The following is a 19,743-nucleotide window of genomic DNA, read 5'->3' as shown; positions in this document are numbered from 1 at the left end:
CGAGAGGGCAGGCAGATGCTATATTTTATCATGTAGAAAGAACAGGTCATTTACTTTTAGAGCACATAGGAAAACACATAATTTTCTTTCGTAGCACACAGAACACCATACAAACATATAAACAATTATCCCATCTAGCCTACATTTGTTTAGAAATGTAGTGCTTTTTGGGGACGTTTTTAGTCATTTTTAAGCTATTTTTCCCCCTTTTTCTCCTCAATTGCATCCGGCCAATTACCCCACTCTTCTGAGCCATCCCGGTCACTGCTCCACCCCCTCTGCCGATCTGGGCAGGGCTGCAGACTACCACATGCCTCCTCTGATACACGTGGAGTCGTCAGCCGCTTCTTTTCACCTGACAGTGAGGAGTTTCACCAGGGGGACGTAGCGCGTGGGAGGATCACGCTATTCCCCCAAGTTCCCCCTCCCCCCTGAACAGGCGCCCCGACTGACCAGTGGAGGCGCTAGTGCAGCGACCAGGACACACCCACATCCGACTTCCCACCCTCTGACATGGCCAATTGTGTCTGTTGGGATGCCCGACCAAGCCGGAGGTAACATGGGGATTGAACCGACTATCCCCGTGTTGGTAGGCAACTGAATGACCACCATGCCACCCGGATGCCCCTTTTTATGCATTTTAAGGTTTTCACATGCAGCAAACAAACTACTTTATAAGAAACACCATCCAACCATGTCAGACAGCAAAGTCATTCATACTTTGTGGAAAGGAGTTGAAGAAAGGGGTGGGATTTAAGGCCAGGGCAAGATGGCGACCTGAGTAGATGTAGCTCGCTCAGCTCTGTTTGCAAAGTCCCTAAACTAAAACAAAAGTTATCCTTCCTGACTAAAAATAAACTAGAAGCGAGTGATATCCAACTGTCAACATTTTAAGTTTTATCTCACCTACAAAAAGTTACAAAAATGTCGACTACTGCGGTGAAGTTACTTGACATGTAAGAGTATGCTAGTGCAGCTAGCGCAAGCATGGTGACTAGTGCTAGCCCCACTGGCAAACCTTCAAATACCAACAAAAATCCCTGTGCCCAACTGAAAGAGAAAACAAGGAAAACAAGATGACGTTTCTCTCTCTTCTGACCTCCTTGGAAGGGATGATGTATCCAACGCCTCCATTTTCAAGGCTGTAAAAAATCTGACTTCCATGGCAGAAGCTTCAATTTGAATGAGAACACCCTTGCAATTGCCAGGGTGGAGTTGCTATTTTTTTCTAACAATTGCCCAGGAAAGGTCATATCTTACAAAACAGATGTAAATGGTCATTGGATTGTGTTAGTTGTCTATATAGAGGAGTTATTTTTTTATTCTTTGCAATCATTATGGTTACAATAAGAATCCACAGAATAAGGATTTTATGTCATTTATTAGCATTTTAATTGATGAAATGAAAATCCTTTATTCTATTGATAATGATTTAACAGAGCAAACCTCAGCCACGAATTGCCAAAATACAAACAGCATGTTAAATGTCCCACCAGAGACAAAAACACTGGATCATTGCTACACAATATTAAAGGACGCCTATCTCTCTGTCCCCCGTGCAGCCCTGGGCCTTGCTGATCACTGTCTGATTCATCTTATCCCAACCTACAGCCAGAAAGTAAAATCCGCAAAGCCTGTGGTTAAAACTGTGAGGAAATGGACCAATGAGTCAAAACTGGAGCTCCAGGCCTGCCTCGACTGCACTGACTGGAGTGTTGTTGAGGCTGCATCTAAAGACCTGCATGAACTTACTGACACCGTGACATCTGACATCAGCTTTTTTGAGGACATGTGTGTACCCACCAAAACTTTCTGTACCTTTAAAAGCAATATGTCTCGGTTCACAGCAAAACTCAAAACAGCTTCGTCAGGCCAAAGAGGAAGCCTACAAGAGTGGAGATAGGACACCATATAACAAAGCCAGAAATACACTCACAAAGGAAACCAGAGTGGCAAAAAGGTGCTTCTCTAAAAAGTTTAAAAACAGGTTTTCTGCCAATGACCCAGCATCCGTCTGGAGAGGTTTGAAAGACATTACCAACTACAGGAGAACATCTCCCCACACTGCAGGGAACCATCAACTGGCTGATGACCTAAATGGGTTTTACTGCAGGTTTGAAAATCAAACTTTCACTCCCCTCACCCTCTCCAGCCACAACACACAACCAACGGCACCCCCTGCCAGCCACTCTGCCCTTCCCACTGAACCAGGATCTGTGTTGAGGACGTGCCAGCTGTTCCATAGAGAGAAGACCAGGAAGGCACAGGGCTCGGATGGCATTTCACCCTGCTGTCTTAAAGTCTGTGCTGATCAGCTGGCCCCCATTTTCAAACTGATCTTCAACAGATCACTGGAGCTGTGTGAAGTCCCCTCCTGCTTCAAGAGCTCTACTATCATCCTGGTCCCCAACAAACCCCGTATCACGGGATTAAATGACTACAGGGTCATTGCCCCAATGTCTGTGGTCAGGAAATCCTTCAAGAGACTGGAGTTGGCCCACCTGAAGGAATTCACAGGCCCCCAGAAATTTGCCTACCGAGCAAACAGGTCAGTGGAGGATGCAGTCAACGTGGGATTGCACTACATCTTCCAACATCTCGACTCCCCAGGGACATACATCAGGGTCCTGTTTGTGGACTTCAGCCCTGTGTTCAACACCATCAAACTAGAAATCCTCCACTCCAAACTCAGCCGGCTCACTGTACCAGACCCCATTACCCAGTGGATTAAAAACTTCCTGACAGTCAGGAAACAGCTGGTGAGGATGAGGAAAATCACATCCAGCAACAGGACAATCAGCACTGGTGCCCCCCAGGGATGTGTGCTCCACCCTCTACTCTTCTCCCTCTTCCCTCTACACAAATGACTGCACCTCAGGTGACCCATCTGTTAAACTGGTGAAGTTTGCGGATGACAACCATCATGGGCCTTATCCGGGATGGTGATGAGTCTGCATGTGTGTGTGTGTGTGTGTGTGTGTGTATATATATATATATATATATATATATATATATATATATATATATCAAGATAGATGTAGGGAAAAAAAACGTTTAATACATAGCAGTACAAGCTTGTTTCGTGCATCGCGCACTCATCAGCTGCCAATGTGATTCACGTGTGAATATGTATATATTTGAACACGCTCAAAATAGTGGAGATGACAGTGGACTTCAGAAGGAGTCCCCCAACACTGTTTCAGGAAGAAAAGGTATAACGGAAGGAAAAGCGAATTTTTGTTAAAAATACGGAGTACGGCTGAACATAAATAAAGGCTCCTTGAAACATCGTAAGAGCTAAAGAACAAACAAATAACATAAATGAGTTTTTACAAACATCCATCCATCCATCCATTATCTTAACCGCTACCCTGCTCTCAGGGTCACGGGGATACTGGAGCCTATTCCAGCAGTCATTGGGCGGCAGGCAGGGAGACACCCTGGACAGGCCACCAGGCCATCTCACACACACACACACACACACACACACACACACACACACACACACACACACACGCGCACACACACACACACACCCATTCATACCAAGGGACAATTTAGTACGGCCAATTCACCTGACTTACATGTCTTTGGGCTGTGGGAGGAAACTGGAGCCCCTAGAGGAAACCCACACAGACACAGGGAGAACATGCAAACTCCACAGAGAGGACGCCCTGGGACGACCCACCAAGGTTGGACTACCCCTGGATCTTTACTTGCTTTTTTTTATATTGAGATGTGAAAATCCCCTCTCACATGCAGCACTGCTCAAGGTAAGTGTAAGGGACAACAGAAGGACTTTATGAATGAATGTTGGAGTAACTATCTGGATTACTTATCTTCACTGTGTTGACCAAGTCATACACAGAGGAGGCTGCCAAACGTTCTCCTGCTTGCTTTACATTCATCCATTCTCTTACAGTGGAGTCTCTGTCAACAGACAAGCTGGCCTCCTACTTCTGGAGGATGTTAATATGGAGGATGTTAATAAGTGTTGTGTTGTGGCGGTTTAAAAATTGAACACATGACTTACGGGATTCATATCTGCTTTCAAGCCCATGAACTGGACCTCTCAGTACATCAGCTTTGTCCCTGTCAGCAGCAGCATTTGAAACAGTCTCTTTCCTGTACTTGCCTTCACTGTCAAGCAGTAGTGTCAGCTGTCCAGCAGCTACCATGAGCTCATCTTTACATTCACCAGTAGTCAGTTTATCTTGCTGGAACTTGAGGGAGGTGAACTGTAAAATGTTTCCAGGGTCCAGCATGTTGGCTAGGAAACACTGAAAACCCACTGTGCAGATATGTTTTAGGTCACTGTCATCACTTGTAGCCACTTGAATAGCAGGTAACAGCCGCCATATTTCCAACAGAGTCTCTTGCCTCCATGCAGACCATCTGATGTTGTGGAACTTTCCTATTTTCACAAAGGCAACGCCATTCTCATCACATATCTTCTTTAGTTGTTCCGTTCTTTTTGCGCCCCCTCTCCGTAAATAAATGTGCAGCAACTTGACAATGGAGGGATTAAATGTCTCACAGTATGGTACCATGCGATCAGCTGACTTTGTGCAGTTCTCAAGAGTGTGGGCAATACACAAAATATGCACAAGGGAGTCCCCAATTGTCAACATCTGACACAATTTGGGAACGACCCCATTGTAAACTCCAACATTGACCGCTGCTCTGTCTGTTTACACCGAGACTAACTTCCTCTTCCACTGAGCCCCTAAACCACAATTATGGAAGAGCTGCTCCAGTCCATTCACTAGTATGTCCTGTGCCGCTCGGTTCACACCCAAATTAATTAATCCAAGGAAATCTGAGGTAAGCGCTCCGTACCTAGACACGACACAACGTACACAATGTCCTGCTCCACTTGTGTTATGTCTTCTGATCCATCAAAGAGCATGCCCCAAATTTAGCTGCCTTCCATTTTTCACTCAGTTCTAAACTGATTGTCTGTGTGACGCTCTGCATGATGCGGGTCCCCCCTTCTCTTGAATGATGTGCACCCCCGACATTGACTCCAAGCCTCTTGAAAAGTGCAATATCTCCCTCATATGAACGCATTGGGCATGCATGTTTAACTTTGTGTAAGACCAACAGAAAAACATTACACGGTGCTTGACACTGTTCTTCATTCAGTTTGCCCTGCAACGTGTCGAGAGGGCGAGTGGATTTCTGATCCTGGCTGCACATGTTATCAATAGTTTGCACTCTGTTCATGTGATCTTTACTCTTCTCGTGCTTTTCAAAAGCTGGATGACTGACTTTTTTTTTGTGTCCCTCTATAAAAGGCGCTGCTTTTATCCGCAAGATTGGGATTTCCATGGCGTGTTTTGCACCACATCTCTGTGCGGTCGTCATATGTTTGGAGCCAGGCTACTTTTCCTGCAGCCACTTTTCCACGAATACACATTTTTATGTACAAGTTCAGTCTGGCATTTCTTTGGAGGTGGTGCAACACCAAAGTAATTAATTACTGCAGCTTGCATCTTGGACATTTTGATGAATGGACAAAAATCCTAAAACCTGAGGAAAAAATGTTAAGCCTAAAAGTTACATGATTAACAACTGATTATTGAAATTGACACATTTGTCATAATGTGTCAGTTTTAGGTAGGTTAAATGCAGAAAATAAATTTTCTGAGGGGTTCACTAGAGTATATCAAAATCAAAAAGAAAAAAAAACTGTCTTACCAGCGATACATGGAGAAAATCCTGTTTCAGTAAGTGTGTCCCAAAAATGTTGGTACGCAAAAGCGCCTCTTTTCGTTTTTTTTTTTTTGTTTTTTTACCAAATATACTATACAGAGAAAAAAATATTAATCCACAGGGATTCCTCTCTGCATTTAACCCATCCTAGCTTTGTAGCCAGGAGCAGTGGGCAGTTGCCGTACCGGGGGACCAACTCCAGTTCTTTTCCCATTGCCTTGGTCAGGGCACAGACAGGAGTATTAACCCTAACATGCATGCATTTTTTATATGCTGTTTTTATTATCTGCTGCACATCATTTATTTTGACCACGCATGCACACCTGCCTACCAGTTATGTGCACCTCGGTGCTGGAGCCTGGATATGTGAAGAGGCTTAGCCCTCAAGAAGTGGTCTGGACCAATGAGTCATCATGGTACATACCCCACTTCTTGTGGAACACAATGGCAAACACTGTCTGATGTTTAACTGCTCATTTAATATCAAGGGTGAATCCTAGATGACCTTCTTCCTGGTCCAGTTCTAGGCCCTTCTTTAATAGGTTTTCTGCTGTGCTTTCATCAACATCTTGTTGCAATTCCTTGTGATATCAAAGCCATATTCCACCAGGTTAGGTTGCTGGCAGAGAACAGACCATTCCTCTGTTTCCTATGGCGGAATATGCGATGGGAAGAACCAGTGAAGGTCTATAGTTCTGCTGTTTGGTACCACATGCAGCCCTTGTTATGCCACATATGCCCTTAAATGACATGTGAAATACAATCAAGTGGGTCAGGAAGCTGTCTTAACATCCGTCTTACAGTTTTTCTATGTAGACATCTGTCTGCAGAGTTTTCCCACTGAAGAACAGGCTAGAAGTCTCCTGGACAGGATGTGGGCATTGATCGCCTCTGTTGGCTTTGAGATCCGACAGTGGATCAGTACCTTCCCCTCAGTGATTCAGCATCTACCCAAAGAGGCTTGATCACAGAGCACCAAACTGTGGCTTAGACAAGATCGCTCAGACCCACGGGAAGTGGCATTGGGTTTGATGTGGTATTGCTCCTCAGACACCTTTGGGTACAAACATTGACCTGTTGAGTACCAGACTCTTTCCCTCCGCTATGTGCACTAGCCAGTCAATATGATCCCCTTGGGTTCATCTTCCCATTCACCACCTGCACCAAAGACCCTCTGCAGAAACTGTGGTTCAAAGAGCGGGAATGGGATGACCCATGCCTTTGTGATGCCTTTGTGAAAGTTTGGACATTATGGGAAAAGGAACTTCCACATTTAGCCAATATCAAACCCCCAAGGTGTTATGGACCCACTGAAGACCAAGATCCTTCAGTGGCCAGAGAATTGTGTGTGTTCTGTGACACGTATGAAGCAGCTTATGGCTCTGTTGCATGTTTGAGAACAGTGGACTCGAACGGGTGGGTCCATGTGTCTTTTGCCGTAGCTCACTCAAGGGTGGCACTGAGACAACAGATAAATATTCGCTGCCTAGAGTTGTGTGCTGCGCTCACTGGAGCCGAACTAGTAAGGATACAGCAGACAGAGCTGACTTTTCCTCTCCACCACATGGTGATGTGGACAGACTCCACAACTGTTCTAGCCTGGCTGCAATCAGAGTCCTGCTGGTACAAGACATCCATTGCTCATCGGATCACAGAGATCCTTAAGTATACTACTCCCTCAGACTGGAGGTATATTGATTTGGTAAGCAACCCAGCAATTATCTCTGTTGGATTATTAATTATTGAAATTGGGAATTATGATGTCTAGATTAATATCCTTTGTTATCCTTCTTCTGTTTCAGATAAATCAGTTTAAACTATTCCATGATGAAATATTGGGACTGGAACTCCTGCCTTTGCTCTTTTGTCCTACCACACAAGCCATTAAGTTGGTGATATATTGGAACCAGATTATCCTTAGGAGATATTGGTATTCCTTCAAACTAAAATTCTACAGACAGAATTTACAAACTGCCTGAAACCCTGTCCCTTTTCACATCAAAGCATACACAGCCAATCACTGCGGAAAGAGGACACAAATGTTAGAATGTTGGTTTCAGAAAATTCCAAAGACATGTTGGGCATCATCCCTGCCTATTAGACCGCCCGTTCTGACATTACCCGATGTTCCAACCAGCACATCATTGGAAGTATGCTGCAGGCATTAAGAAGAATATTTATTTGAATATGGATTTTAAGTAAGGGAGGGTTCTACTAGCCATCCTGCAGTTTAATCGAAAACCATATTTGTCTATGCATTAATCTTGGGAAACCTGTGCTTTTAAACACCCTGCCTGACAGCCAAGTATCAATCTAATCTGTGGAAGTCTGTATATTGGAGGAATTTTAAAGTGCTACTGAAATCAAAATCTGAAAATTCCTATTGATAGGCTATGTTCCGAGTTGGAATGTGACCACGGAGAAATTCAGTGGCCAAAACAACGCATCTGCGGCCACTCGAGAGAGATCTGTGATTGTAGATGCTGTCCAATGACAAATTGTGCCTGTGGGTACGTAGACACCAGTCAATTTGCATTTAGGGTGTGTCCATAGCGAGATGCTATAAAACCACAGAGAAGCCGTTCTTTCACCCCCTCCTGCTAGCTACTTGGCTCAAATTTGTGCTATTTTGCTGCGACTTTATTATCGATCTTGCTACGACGTATTGCTATCTATCTATATATCTGTCTATCTCTCTGTCTATCTATCTATTTATCTAAATATCTATCATCTATCTATCTAACAGTTGTTTATATCATCGAACATATTATTCGCCAAGTTGTATTGCACTGCCGTGCCGTAGGCCTACCACCATTTTTTTCTACGGCAAGTGACGAGCGGTACCGAGCCCCACCCATGCGAACACCTAGGAAGACAGTAGCCAATAGCTTTGAATTCATAAAACTACACGTATTTTCGGTTATGATTCAAACTCCCACTGTTAAAAAAATGTGTTAAGAAAGGGCATGTCAGTCTCTCTTTAAGAGGTAACATCATATTTTTCCATCAATGTGTCCCTGTTTTGTTTGACTGTTTTTGTGGGGGGTTAACACTGTTTTTTCTACATATATAAATACGAAATATATACTGGTTTATCTTTTTTGTTATCTGGAAAGAATCCTTTATTGTTATGAAATCTGTTATACACACGAATTTCACTATTTTTGTGTGAATTGTAGTTAAACTTTCATTATTATACCTGATAAAAAAGACCTGTTTAAGCACAACAAAAAGTATGAATGTAAACAAACACTAGATACAGCTAAATCTTGCATTTCACTGTTACATTTTCTGAGTTCTTGTGTCACACTTTGAATAAATTCATATTAAACCCTTTAATCAAATAATCAGGATCTAAACAAGGACAGCCAAGCAGCAAGAAACGCCCCTACAATGCAGCAACACATTGAGCTGTCAAGGTGCAAAATACCAAGCCTCGCTGATCCAACACCCTCAGCAAGCAGGTTATTGGAGCTGGACAACTGTTTGGATTAAAGTCAAAGAAAGTTGAATCAGTTCACTGGACAGAACGTTTACTGACAGATATGTTTCATCATCATCTAAGTGACCTCTTCAGTCTCACCTGACTGCAGGTACCCCACCCTTATACAGTGGCATAACCACCGAACCAATCATACAATGATGTGATCACAAACATTCCCAAATCTTCTGTGAAGTAGGAGTAGAGGACCCAAATGCAGACAGCGGAGACAGACTGGGCTAGAACAACGTTTTATTGATACAAAAGAACTTACAGACAGCAGGAACAGATGCTACAGACAGCAAGAAAGGCTCGAAACAGGACGTGGCACATCAGGCTCCCAAGAGTCAATATGTGTTTTTGTTACGAAGCGACAAGGAGCCAGGGCATCCAGGGGATATATATATATATATATATATATATATATATATATATATATATATATATATATATATATATATATATATATATAAAATGTAGGGGAGCCAATCAGTGAGATTGGGCGCAGGTGAGCAGGACAGGAACAGAAAAGCCAATCAGAGAAAGGGGAACAGGTGAATAAAGCAGGGGCAATCAGGGGCAATCAGGTGAATGGGGCAAACATGGGGCAGTCAGGGTTACTCAGGCAAATGGGGCACAAGTGAGCAGAAACACCAATCAGGGGATGGGGAACAGGTGAGCCTTGATGGGCCAGACCACACAACCATGACAGAACCTAGTTAATGGTCACACCCATATTGGCATATGAAACTGATCGTCGGTGTGGGTCGTTATGCCACTGTATTGTTCATAAGGGTGGGACACCTGCATTCAGTTGAGACTGAAGCGATCACTTAGATGATGATGAAACGTATCTGTCAATAAAAGTTGTGTCCAGATGAACTGATTCAACTTTCAGTGATTTCCTTACCTGGATTATTGAGCATGCATCAAGACGGTTTGGATTAAAAATACTTAAGTAAAACAAATAATAAGCACAACTTTATTAAATGGATCATTCTGTGTTAATATTAACTTGTATGGTTTCGTGCGAGTGTGCATGCATGTGGAGATGCAGAGCTAGCCAGCATGAAACAGAGCAGGATGTAAGCCAAGGGGAGATTAAATGGCTACATGCACCACCTCCTTTCTCTACTGCTAGCCTATATGACAAGACAGCCATTAAGAATGAGACAGTAAACCTGGCACTCTAGCTCTCCAACGGTCCATTTGCAATCAATTGTTTAGATGGCTCTCCACTTGGCAAGGAGTGTCCCATCTCGTCAGTGTATATCAGGCTAAAACTGCTAATCTGGTCTATAGTACAATTAGGATAGGAATCATTTGGATGATAACATCTTTACCGGGATGTAAATGTATCTAAAAGAAAAAAAGAAAAAAAAGAAGGTGTGATGACTTGTTTATTCTCCTGAGAATTCATGTTCCTTTGCTAGCGTGGTCTTTCAAGGTCTTAGCCATAAAGCTCCTGGAAATGAAGTGGATGAATGATGTCGTCAAAGTTATAGCAGAGCACTACAGAGCAATTGACCAAACTGTGATTTGTTTCGAGGTTAATAGTGGGTTCAACCAGACATGCTTTGTAAGTGATTGGTAAACGGTCTCCGTGTGAAAACACTACAATATTTGCTGGGTAGAAGCACAAAAAGTGCATTTTAATGACTTCTCTGAGTACACAAACGGAAGATGTGTAGTATGGTGTCTAACTCACGTTTGTGTGTATTTCTGAGTGTCAGAACAACACAAGCAGACAATGTATGTTTTTGTTCACAGAATATTTTTTACAGCATGGAACTTGATTTGATCAAAACAAATCAAACCCAAGGCTGCACAAAACAAACACTTCATGTTCACAATCAACGTTTTGAACAGTAACACAGTATCTGATCAATAGTCAACAATATCTGAATTCCATGGTTTTTCTTGCAGTGGACTTGCTGGGACTAGTCAAGTCTTAGTTATGGTGCGGGGGGTGTCAATGGTAGCTTAGTGGTTACTATGTCCCCTCACAGCGGGAGAATCCTTGGTTAGACTCCAGCTCATCTGTGTGGAGTTTGCACGGGGAACTGCTCTCTGTGTCTGAATGTTTCCTCTAGCCCGGGGGTCCAGTTTCTTACCTAGTCACAGTACATGTAAGTTCAGCAAGCTGGACTCTCTAATGTCCCCTTCAGTGTGAGTGACTGTGTTGCGGACTGTGTGGACAGCACAGGCAACCTGTCCAGGCTGTCTCCCTGCCTGCCACCCAGTACCTGCAGGTCCCAGCCTGACAGGACCCTTAATTAGATTGAATGGGAATAGACAATGGGATTGTACATATACTTGGGAATAAAACTAATTCCTAGCTCACTGAATGGCTGCGTGATAATCATGACTGTCCCAGGTAATGACATGATTATAACAAGATTGCACTTCCAGTTATGCATTTTTGAACTCCAATCAAAGTGGTCATGGATATTTTCTCTCAGTGTCTTTTTTCTATATCATTCTCTTCTAATCAACAGCCAGCTGGAGGAATAATTCATGCACATCAAATTCTGTTATTAGACTTCAGCTGATTAAGAGAACCCAGAGTACTGCAACAGCCATACAAACAAAACCGTCATCATATAATTCATCTTCGGCTGGAAATTAAATCAAATATACCGAAGAGCAATCAGTGTCACCTGCAAGTACAAAACTGTGGTGAATTTTATTAGAGGACTAGAAATGTGATGCTGGATGATACCAAGCCCTCGCTACTCTCTCTACCTGAAGACAGATTTAGTGAGTTTAATGAGTTTAATGAGTTTTGTCTTGATTGAATCAGAACCTCAAAGCATGGCAGTGTGCTGATATGACCTTCAAAAAACCAATGAAATGTTCTGTACACTACCACACGCCAAATGAGTTTCCCCTCCAAGCAGAAATATATAAAATCTAAAAATGATCCCAAATAGGACATCAATGTCATTCCAAAATCTGTTTCTCAAATGTTGTGATGGGAAACTACACTGTATGAAGGGCATGGTAAGAGAACCATTAAGTCCCAGCTTCTTAGGTATATGTTCTTAGCTATGTTTTTACCTATGTACTTAGCTACATTTTAGCTATGTTCTTAGCTGTTTTAGCTATGTTTTAGCTATGTTCTTAGCTACGTTCTTAGCTATGTACTTAGCTATGGTCTTAGCTATGTTCTTGGTTATGTTCTTAGCTATGTTCTTAGCTATGTTCTGCAGACCACCAAGTTGTGAACTTTAATTACAAATAAAGAAGGGATGATATTAAGAATAACTTACTACTTTAAAGCTACAATCCTTTGTTCAAGTTACTGACATGGTGACACTTGGTAATTGGAGTAGTTTGAGACCTCCAACATCCAGAGATCTTCAAATTCCAAGTGGTTAAAAAATATTTGGTTACCTCAAGTTTAAATGATATTTCATGCACTTGGTTCAATTTCCTTCATATTCCCAGGGACTGTTTGTGTGGAAATTTATAAATTCAAAATTCTTGAATTATATCCTGTAAAATAATAAAACCTGAATAAAAGTATTAAACAATATGTGATGGCCTGGCGGCCTGTCCTGGGTGTCTCCCTGCCTGCCGCCCAATGACTGCTGGGATAGGCTCCAGCATCCCCATGACCCTGAGAGCAGGATAAGTGGTTTGGATAATGGATGGATGGATGTTTGTGTGAACTTTTTAAAATTCTAAATTTGTGAATTATATCTTGTAAAATGATAAAAGCTGAATAAAAAATATTAAACAGGCTTCAAAATCTGAATGCATATAGGTCTGGGTATTTGGATATTTAAGTGTGCATAATGCCATGAGGAAATCACAGAAAGTTGAATCACTTCACTGGGACACAACATTTATTGAGAGAAACGTTTCATCAACATCTAAGTGACTCCTTCAGTCTCAGCTGACTGCAGGTATCCCACCTCATAAACAATACAGTGTCATAAAGACCCAAACTAACGACCAGTTTCATATGCAAATATGGACATGACTAACTAGAGGCCATGTGTACTATTCACACCAGTTTCACCTGTAGTGGACAACCTGTATATGGAGGAAGTGGAAAAGAGGCTCTGATGTCCTATCCAGGGACATCACCTAGCCATTGGTTCAGATTTGTGGACAACACCTGGGTTAAAATTAAATCTCAGGATGTACCATATTTCACCGACCACATTAACTCTGTGGACACCACAACAAGTTCACCAGGGAGGATGTGAAAAATTACAGGTTATCCTTCTTAGACTGTGAAATTGCAATTGGTGATGGGGGACGTTTGATTGTTGATGTTTACCGTAAACCAACACATACTGACCAGTACTTAAGGTTTGACTCTCATCATCCACTGGAGCACAAACTAGGAGTCATCAGGATGCTGGACCACCGAGCTGACAACCTCCCCACCGACACAGCGGCCGGGGAAGGGGAGAAATCCCACATTAAACAGGCCCTGGTTAAGTGTGGTTATCCTAACTGGCCGTTTGTCAAAGCCAGGAAGATGCCCAAACAGTACACCAGCAATAGAAGGGAGGAGAATGACAGCTGCCTAAGGTAAACCAGTGGTGATTTTGTATGTGGCAGCAGTGTCAGAACAGTTGAGACGTGCATTTTCCAAACACCACATCTCAGTTGCTTTCAAACCCCAAACACGCTGTGCCAGAAGTTGGTCCACCCCAAGGATCGGGTCCCCCTGCACAAACGGAGCAATATAGTGTAGCTGTTAAGTGCCAGGAGGATTGCCGTGACTTGTCATCAGGGTAAAAAAAAAAAAGAAAAAAAGATGCTGGCCAAGAGGATGGTACAACACAAGAGAGCCAACACGTCAGGTCAGGACTCCACAGTCTACACCATCTACACAGTCTACACCATCTACAGGCAAGTAGCCACTCGATGAAGGATGAGGATGTGCACATCCTTGATAGGGAGGAACGCTGGTTTGAACGGGAAGTCAAAGGGGCCATCTACATGAAGAGGGAACGATCATCCATGAACCAGGGGGGGGCACTAAGGGTACACCTGTCACAATCTTACAATGCTGTGATTGCATCCATTCCCAAATCATCTGTGAATAGTACACATGACCATTGTAACTCTGGTTAATAGTCACACTTATTTGCATATGAAACTGATTGTTGGTTTGGGTGGTTTTGCTACTGTATTGTTTATAAGGGTGGGATTCCTGCCGTCAGGTGAGACTGAAGAGGTCACTTAGATGATGATGAAACGTTTCTCTCAATAAACGTTGTATCCAGCTGAACTGATTCAACATTCTGTGATTTCCTTAACTGGATTATTGAGCATGCATCAAGACATCATAGCAAGCTATTACCAAATATCACCTGATGGATCCAAGAAATATGGGGCTTTCATGTGTGCATACATGAAACACTTAAGTAGTAGCATAGGTACTTTTACCTCTTTGAGGCAGCCCATGAAGTTGTTACTGACTGGCGATCCGGGCAGATCTGCAGTGCTGGGGCTTCCGCCTACATAGAAAAAGTCATCAGAGCCCAACATGGTGTAGTCCTCCTGGGTGTAACCCGTGGTTGTTAGTATCCCATCCACTGATATTGTCACCTGACAATGGGAAGTAAACAGTGAGGAGAAAGTATAAATCTCATTGCTGACTTTCCATCTGGATTTTAGGGGAAAGAGAAGTCCCAGAAGGCCACAAAACATATCAGTCTATCTGGTAGAACTCAGTTAAGGTACAGAAGATCTATCTAAATTCAACTCTCAGGCCGGGAAGTTTGTTTTCACTGTTTGTTTCAATAGTGCCATTAGACAGAGTTTATCTTTGATTCAGGAAAGTAGATGTTTTTTGGGTGGGAATGCAAATTGATGGTAGGTTATGGTGCGTCAGTAAAATGTTAAAAGACAGATGCTGACTGTGTGACTATATTTTTTCTGGAGTGACAACTTTAAAGTCCAGATGCTGACAAACATGCATGCAATGTTCCCCTGTTCAGCTAGAACTGCAGAAGAACACTGCACAAGGTCATCATCCATCATTTGTACTACACCTGCGCTGGGCGTGTACGGAGTCTGTGCTTGCTGAACATGGCAGGTTGGAAGTCAAACCTCGTGTGAAGTGCCATCGACAGTTAAGATTGCTCATGTTGCAGTGAGAGCCGGCCCCGTCAGTGCCTTCCTCAATAGAGCTAATGACGTCAGTTTGAGACCTTGAAAAGGGCGTTATGCAGGTGTCCATTAGGCATTTATAAAGTGTCACCTGTTCTTCCTGTTCTTTGCATTATCTGGCTTTCTTTTGTCATTAATATGAACATCACAGCTGATCCATGTACTGCAATGTGGCGCTGGTTTTCATTAAACCTCTGCTTGGTTTCAGTGATAATGCCACGTGTATTTTAACTTAAACTCTGAAGTGTGTGTTGCCACAATGACTCCATTTCCATATGTTTCTGAAGATGGTGAAGCGGTGGGACAATGTTTTAATTACTATGAATTCTGCCATGCACACACTGTGGCATCCAAAACATAATGATTAGCGCTCCCTGTTGATTCCAAATGAAAAAGTTCATTTTTTTTCTTTCTCGGGTCCTGGTTGTGGTGAGCTTCTAGCAGTTTTTTCAACATCACACAAAAAGGAAAGAAAGATGGAATTTAAAGGCTTTAGCAAAATCCTAGAGGAAAAAGTGGTGGATGACTTGAAGAGGAAGTGGTTAAGGAAATGCAGAAGAGGACAGAATTCGATGACAGGTAAAAGAAAAAGAAGAAATAGCACAAAAGGCAGGAAATGTTGGCCCCGGTTCTGACATTTTGACAGTGGGTTCTGATATTTTGACAGTGGTTCTTACATTTTGACAGTGGGTTCTTACATTTTGAAAGTGGGTTCTTGTGTAGAACAAAAGGAAAAGGAGGAGGGAGGACACAGCAAACCAGAAGAGTAAATATAAAGATGATATGTACCAGGCAGTGCAGTTTGTTTACCATAGCGAGTCCAGTGCCTGATCGCTTTCAACAAAAAAAAAGGTTGGGGGCAGGGAGGGAAACAAGATAAGGGAACAGGGGCTTGTTAATAAATTAAAGCAGCTAAAATGAAAAAAAAACATATTTTGAGTTAAGGATTTAAGACATTTGAATATTTTCATGAGTCATGACTTGGGTGTGAAAACATGTAAGAAGGCAAAAGGAGGGAGAAGCTGAGAGGGCAGGTAAGAGGTAAAGGACAAGCTGTGCGTGTCCTTTGTTAGGTGGTAAGGAACTTGGATGGAGTCAGTTTTTCTGTTCACAGGATGAGTTTACTCCTTACACCTTCATGAATCAACACAGGCTCTAAAAGACAATCCCTGAATTCTTTTTGTAGAAAAGAAAAAGAAAAACTACTGAAACTCAACATAACTTTTTACTTCTGGGGGATGAAGTAAAACACAGTTGCCTAGAATCTGTTTCTTGGACTATGTTGACTCTCACTTGAGTAGGTTACTCAGGTTTTACTGACTTGATGCCCACATCCACCCTTCATAATCCATGCTGCTCCACACAGGAGGTGGAGGCAGGAAGGAAGTGTGCCTATTTGCATATTTCCAAATGTTGTTTAGTGGGAGACTTTACAGCTGAACAGAGAGCAGTCTTGAGTCAACAGAGGAGGTCTGGGTTAACTGGAGCTTCCTCCAGCTCCCATAAAAATGACTTGCTGCTGAGAGAGAGAGCAAGACAGAGAGAGTGCAAGACAGAGAGACAGCAAGACAGAGGATGGAGGAAGGAAGGATGTAGCCTTCTAAAACTATGAAATGCATGTCTCCTCGACAGATGGAAGAAGTGGTGACAAGAAAATAACACTTGAAGTCATACAGTGATGCACTTAAAATATACTACATAGATGTATATATGAAAAGAGTCCAACAAGCAGTCAAAACCAGGTTGAACTAAATGAAAACAGGTGATACATGAAAAGTTAAATGATCTTCATCACACAGCTGAGAACTAATCCATTTTATAATAAAGTCCCATCAGTAATTATTAATAGGCTGGCATTAAAATGTTCCACCTCCCCTCAGTAACGTACCTGGCGGAGGTTGCGGGTGACTTTGACATCATGCCATGAGTTGTCGTTGAACTTTCCATTGACTGGCTCCACGATGGCTTCGAAGGCTCCAGAACCCAGATTGATAACAAGGGAGACGGCACCATCCTTCAACGCCAGGTTAACGTAGTCGGCAGACTTGCCTGTGTGGAGGATGAGGCCATTGCGCTGCCATGTCTTGAAGGAGAGCGTGATCTCGTCGCTGCTGCTCTGGATGGGGTTCTGGGAGAGGTCGTAGCAGAAGTATTCAGAGCCACGGAACGTGGCCACATTTTCTTCTCTTGCTGTGATAAGAAAAAGGGGGGGGGGGTTTAGAGGTATTTATTTAACTGAACCACCTTGTTTAGTGTAGTTAGAAGGAGACTGACAGAATACAGACGTGGCTCTACACAGTGCTATCAACGCAGTTTGAATAAATAATGGACAAAGGTTTTGAGGGGTGCCCTCTTATAATGCATGAGCATTCAGACCATGCCAAAAACAAGAACAAACCCATGGACAACTGACACTAGAAGGACCCTCAGAAATATTAGCCGCGATGACAGTGAAGAATGCCAGCTGAGGCAGCAGCAGAAGAAGACTATTAGCCAACATCACTTAAAACAGGCTCTTTCATTCCCCAGTCAACCAGTTCATGATGCCAGCGGCGTGCCACGACTGAGCGGAGAGGAGCAAAGATGGCCACAGAAAGTGAAGAAACAAGGGGAAAGGAAAACACAAGAGGCAAAGAGTTGCTATATATATATATATATATATGTCAACACGGATACAGGAAAAAAAGTTTTAATGCATTGCATCATCGTACTGTACTGCAAAGCATTAAAGCTTCTTTTCCTGTATCCATGTTGATATTTCCCTCCTCGTTATTTGAGCACTTATAACACCATTGACGGTTTCGCAAAAAAACGCTATGTATGTATATATATACACACACACACTCACTGGCCACTTTATTAGGTACACCTTGCTAGTACCGGGTTGGACCCCCTTTTGCCTTCAGAACTGCCTTAATCCTTCGTGGCATAGATTCAACAAGGTACTGGAAACATTCCTCAGAGAGTTTGGTCCAGATTGACATGATAGCATCACGCAGTTGCTGCAGATTTGTCGGCTGCTCATCCATGATGCGAATCTCCCGGTCCACCACATCCCAAAGGTGCTCTATTGGATTGAGATCTGGTGACTGTGGAGGCCATTTGAGTACAGTGAACTCATTGTCATGTTCAAGAAACCAGTCCGAGATGATTCGAGCTTTATGACATGGCGCGTTATCCTGCTGGAAGTAGCCATCAGAAGATGGGAACACTGTGGTCATAAAGGGATGGACATAGTCAGCAACAATACTCAGGTAGGCTGTGGCGTTGACACGATGCTCAGTTGGTACTAAGGGGCCCAAAGTGTGCCAAGAAAATATCCCCCACACCATTACACCACCACCAGCAGCCTGAACCGTTGATACAAGGCAGGATGGATCCATGCTTTCATGTTGTTGACGCCAAATTCTGACCCTACCATCCGAATGTCGCAGCAGAAATCGAGACTCATCAGACCAGGCAACGTACCACTGAGGTATGCAGAAGAGCATCTCTTCTGCATACCTCGGTTGTAATGAGTGGTTATTTGAGTTACTGTTGCCTTTCTATCAGCTCGAACCAGTCTGGCCATTCTCCTCTGACATTAACAAGGCATTTTCGCCCACAGAACTGCCGCTCACTGGATATTTTCTCTTTTTCGGACCATTCTCTGTAAACCCTAGAGATGGTTGTACGTGAAAATCCCAGTAGATCAGCAGTTTCTGAAATACTCAGACCAGCCTGTCTGGCACCAACAACCATGCCACGTTCAAAGTCACTTAAATCACCTTTCTTCCCCATTCTGATGCTCGGTTTGAACTGCAGTAGATCGGCTTCACCATGTGTACATGCCTAAATGCATTGAGTTGCTGCCATGTGATTGGCTGATTAGAAATTTGCGTTAACAAGCAGTTGGACAGGTGTGCCTAATAAAGTGGCCGGTGAGTGTATATGTGTGTGCACGCATATATATATATATATATATATATATATATATATATATATATATATATATATATATATATATATATAGCATATACACACACATACATACATCGCAGTATAAAAATTCTCCATTCCCATCATGTCAACATTAAACAGGTAAGCTAAAAAAACAAAATCTCAGGCATCATTAGCATGGCTCAATCAAAACACACACACACACACACACACACACACACACAGTGCTCCTGTTTTGCTTCTTCTTGTTTTACCGCTCCTGTGTTGCTTTTTCTCGTTTAACCGCTCCTGTGTTGCTTTTTCTCGTTTAACCGCTCCTGTGTTGCTTCTTCTTGTTTAACCGCTCCTGTGTTGCTTTTTCTTGTTTAACCGCTCCTGTTTTGCTTCTTCTCGTTTAACCGCTCCTGTGTTGCTTTTTCTCGTTTAACCGCTCCTGTGTTGCTTCTTCTTGTTTAACCGCTCCTGTGTTG

The 19,743-nt window shown here is 42.9% G+C and overlaps 1 protein-coding gene across 1 annotated transcript in view; it reads right to left on the bottom strand.

Moving 5' to 3' along the window:
* Positions 1-17,268, bottom strand: part of nrxn3a (neurexin 3a) — a 564,844-nt gene extending 547,576 nt beyond the window's left edge. Inside the window, exons 1-2 of the mRNA XM_056296357.1 lie at positions 17,223-17,268; positions 14,609-14,770 (exon numbers count right to left, since the gene is read on the bottom strand). Coding sequence (XP_056152332.1) covers positions 14,609-14,710 — 102 coding nt within the window. The 5' untranslated portion in view covers positions 14,711-14,770; positions 17,223-17,268. The remainder of the gene's footprint in view (positions 1-14,608; positions 14,771-17,222) is intronic.
* Between the last annotated feature and the right edge of the window lie 2,475 nt (positions 17,269-19,743).

The sequence above is a fragment of the Lampris incognitus genome, chromosome 16 (assembly GCF_029633865.1).
Source record: "Lampris incognitus isolate fLamInc1 chromosome 16, fLamInc1.hap2, whole genome shotgun sequence".
NCBI classification, from domain to species: domain Eukaryota; kingdom Metazoa; phylum Chordata; class Actinopteri; order Lampriformes; family Lampridae; genus Lampris; species Lampris incognitus.
This window is presented reverse-complemented; position numbering and strand designations above follow the sequence as displayed.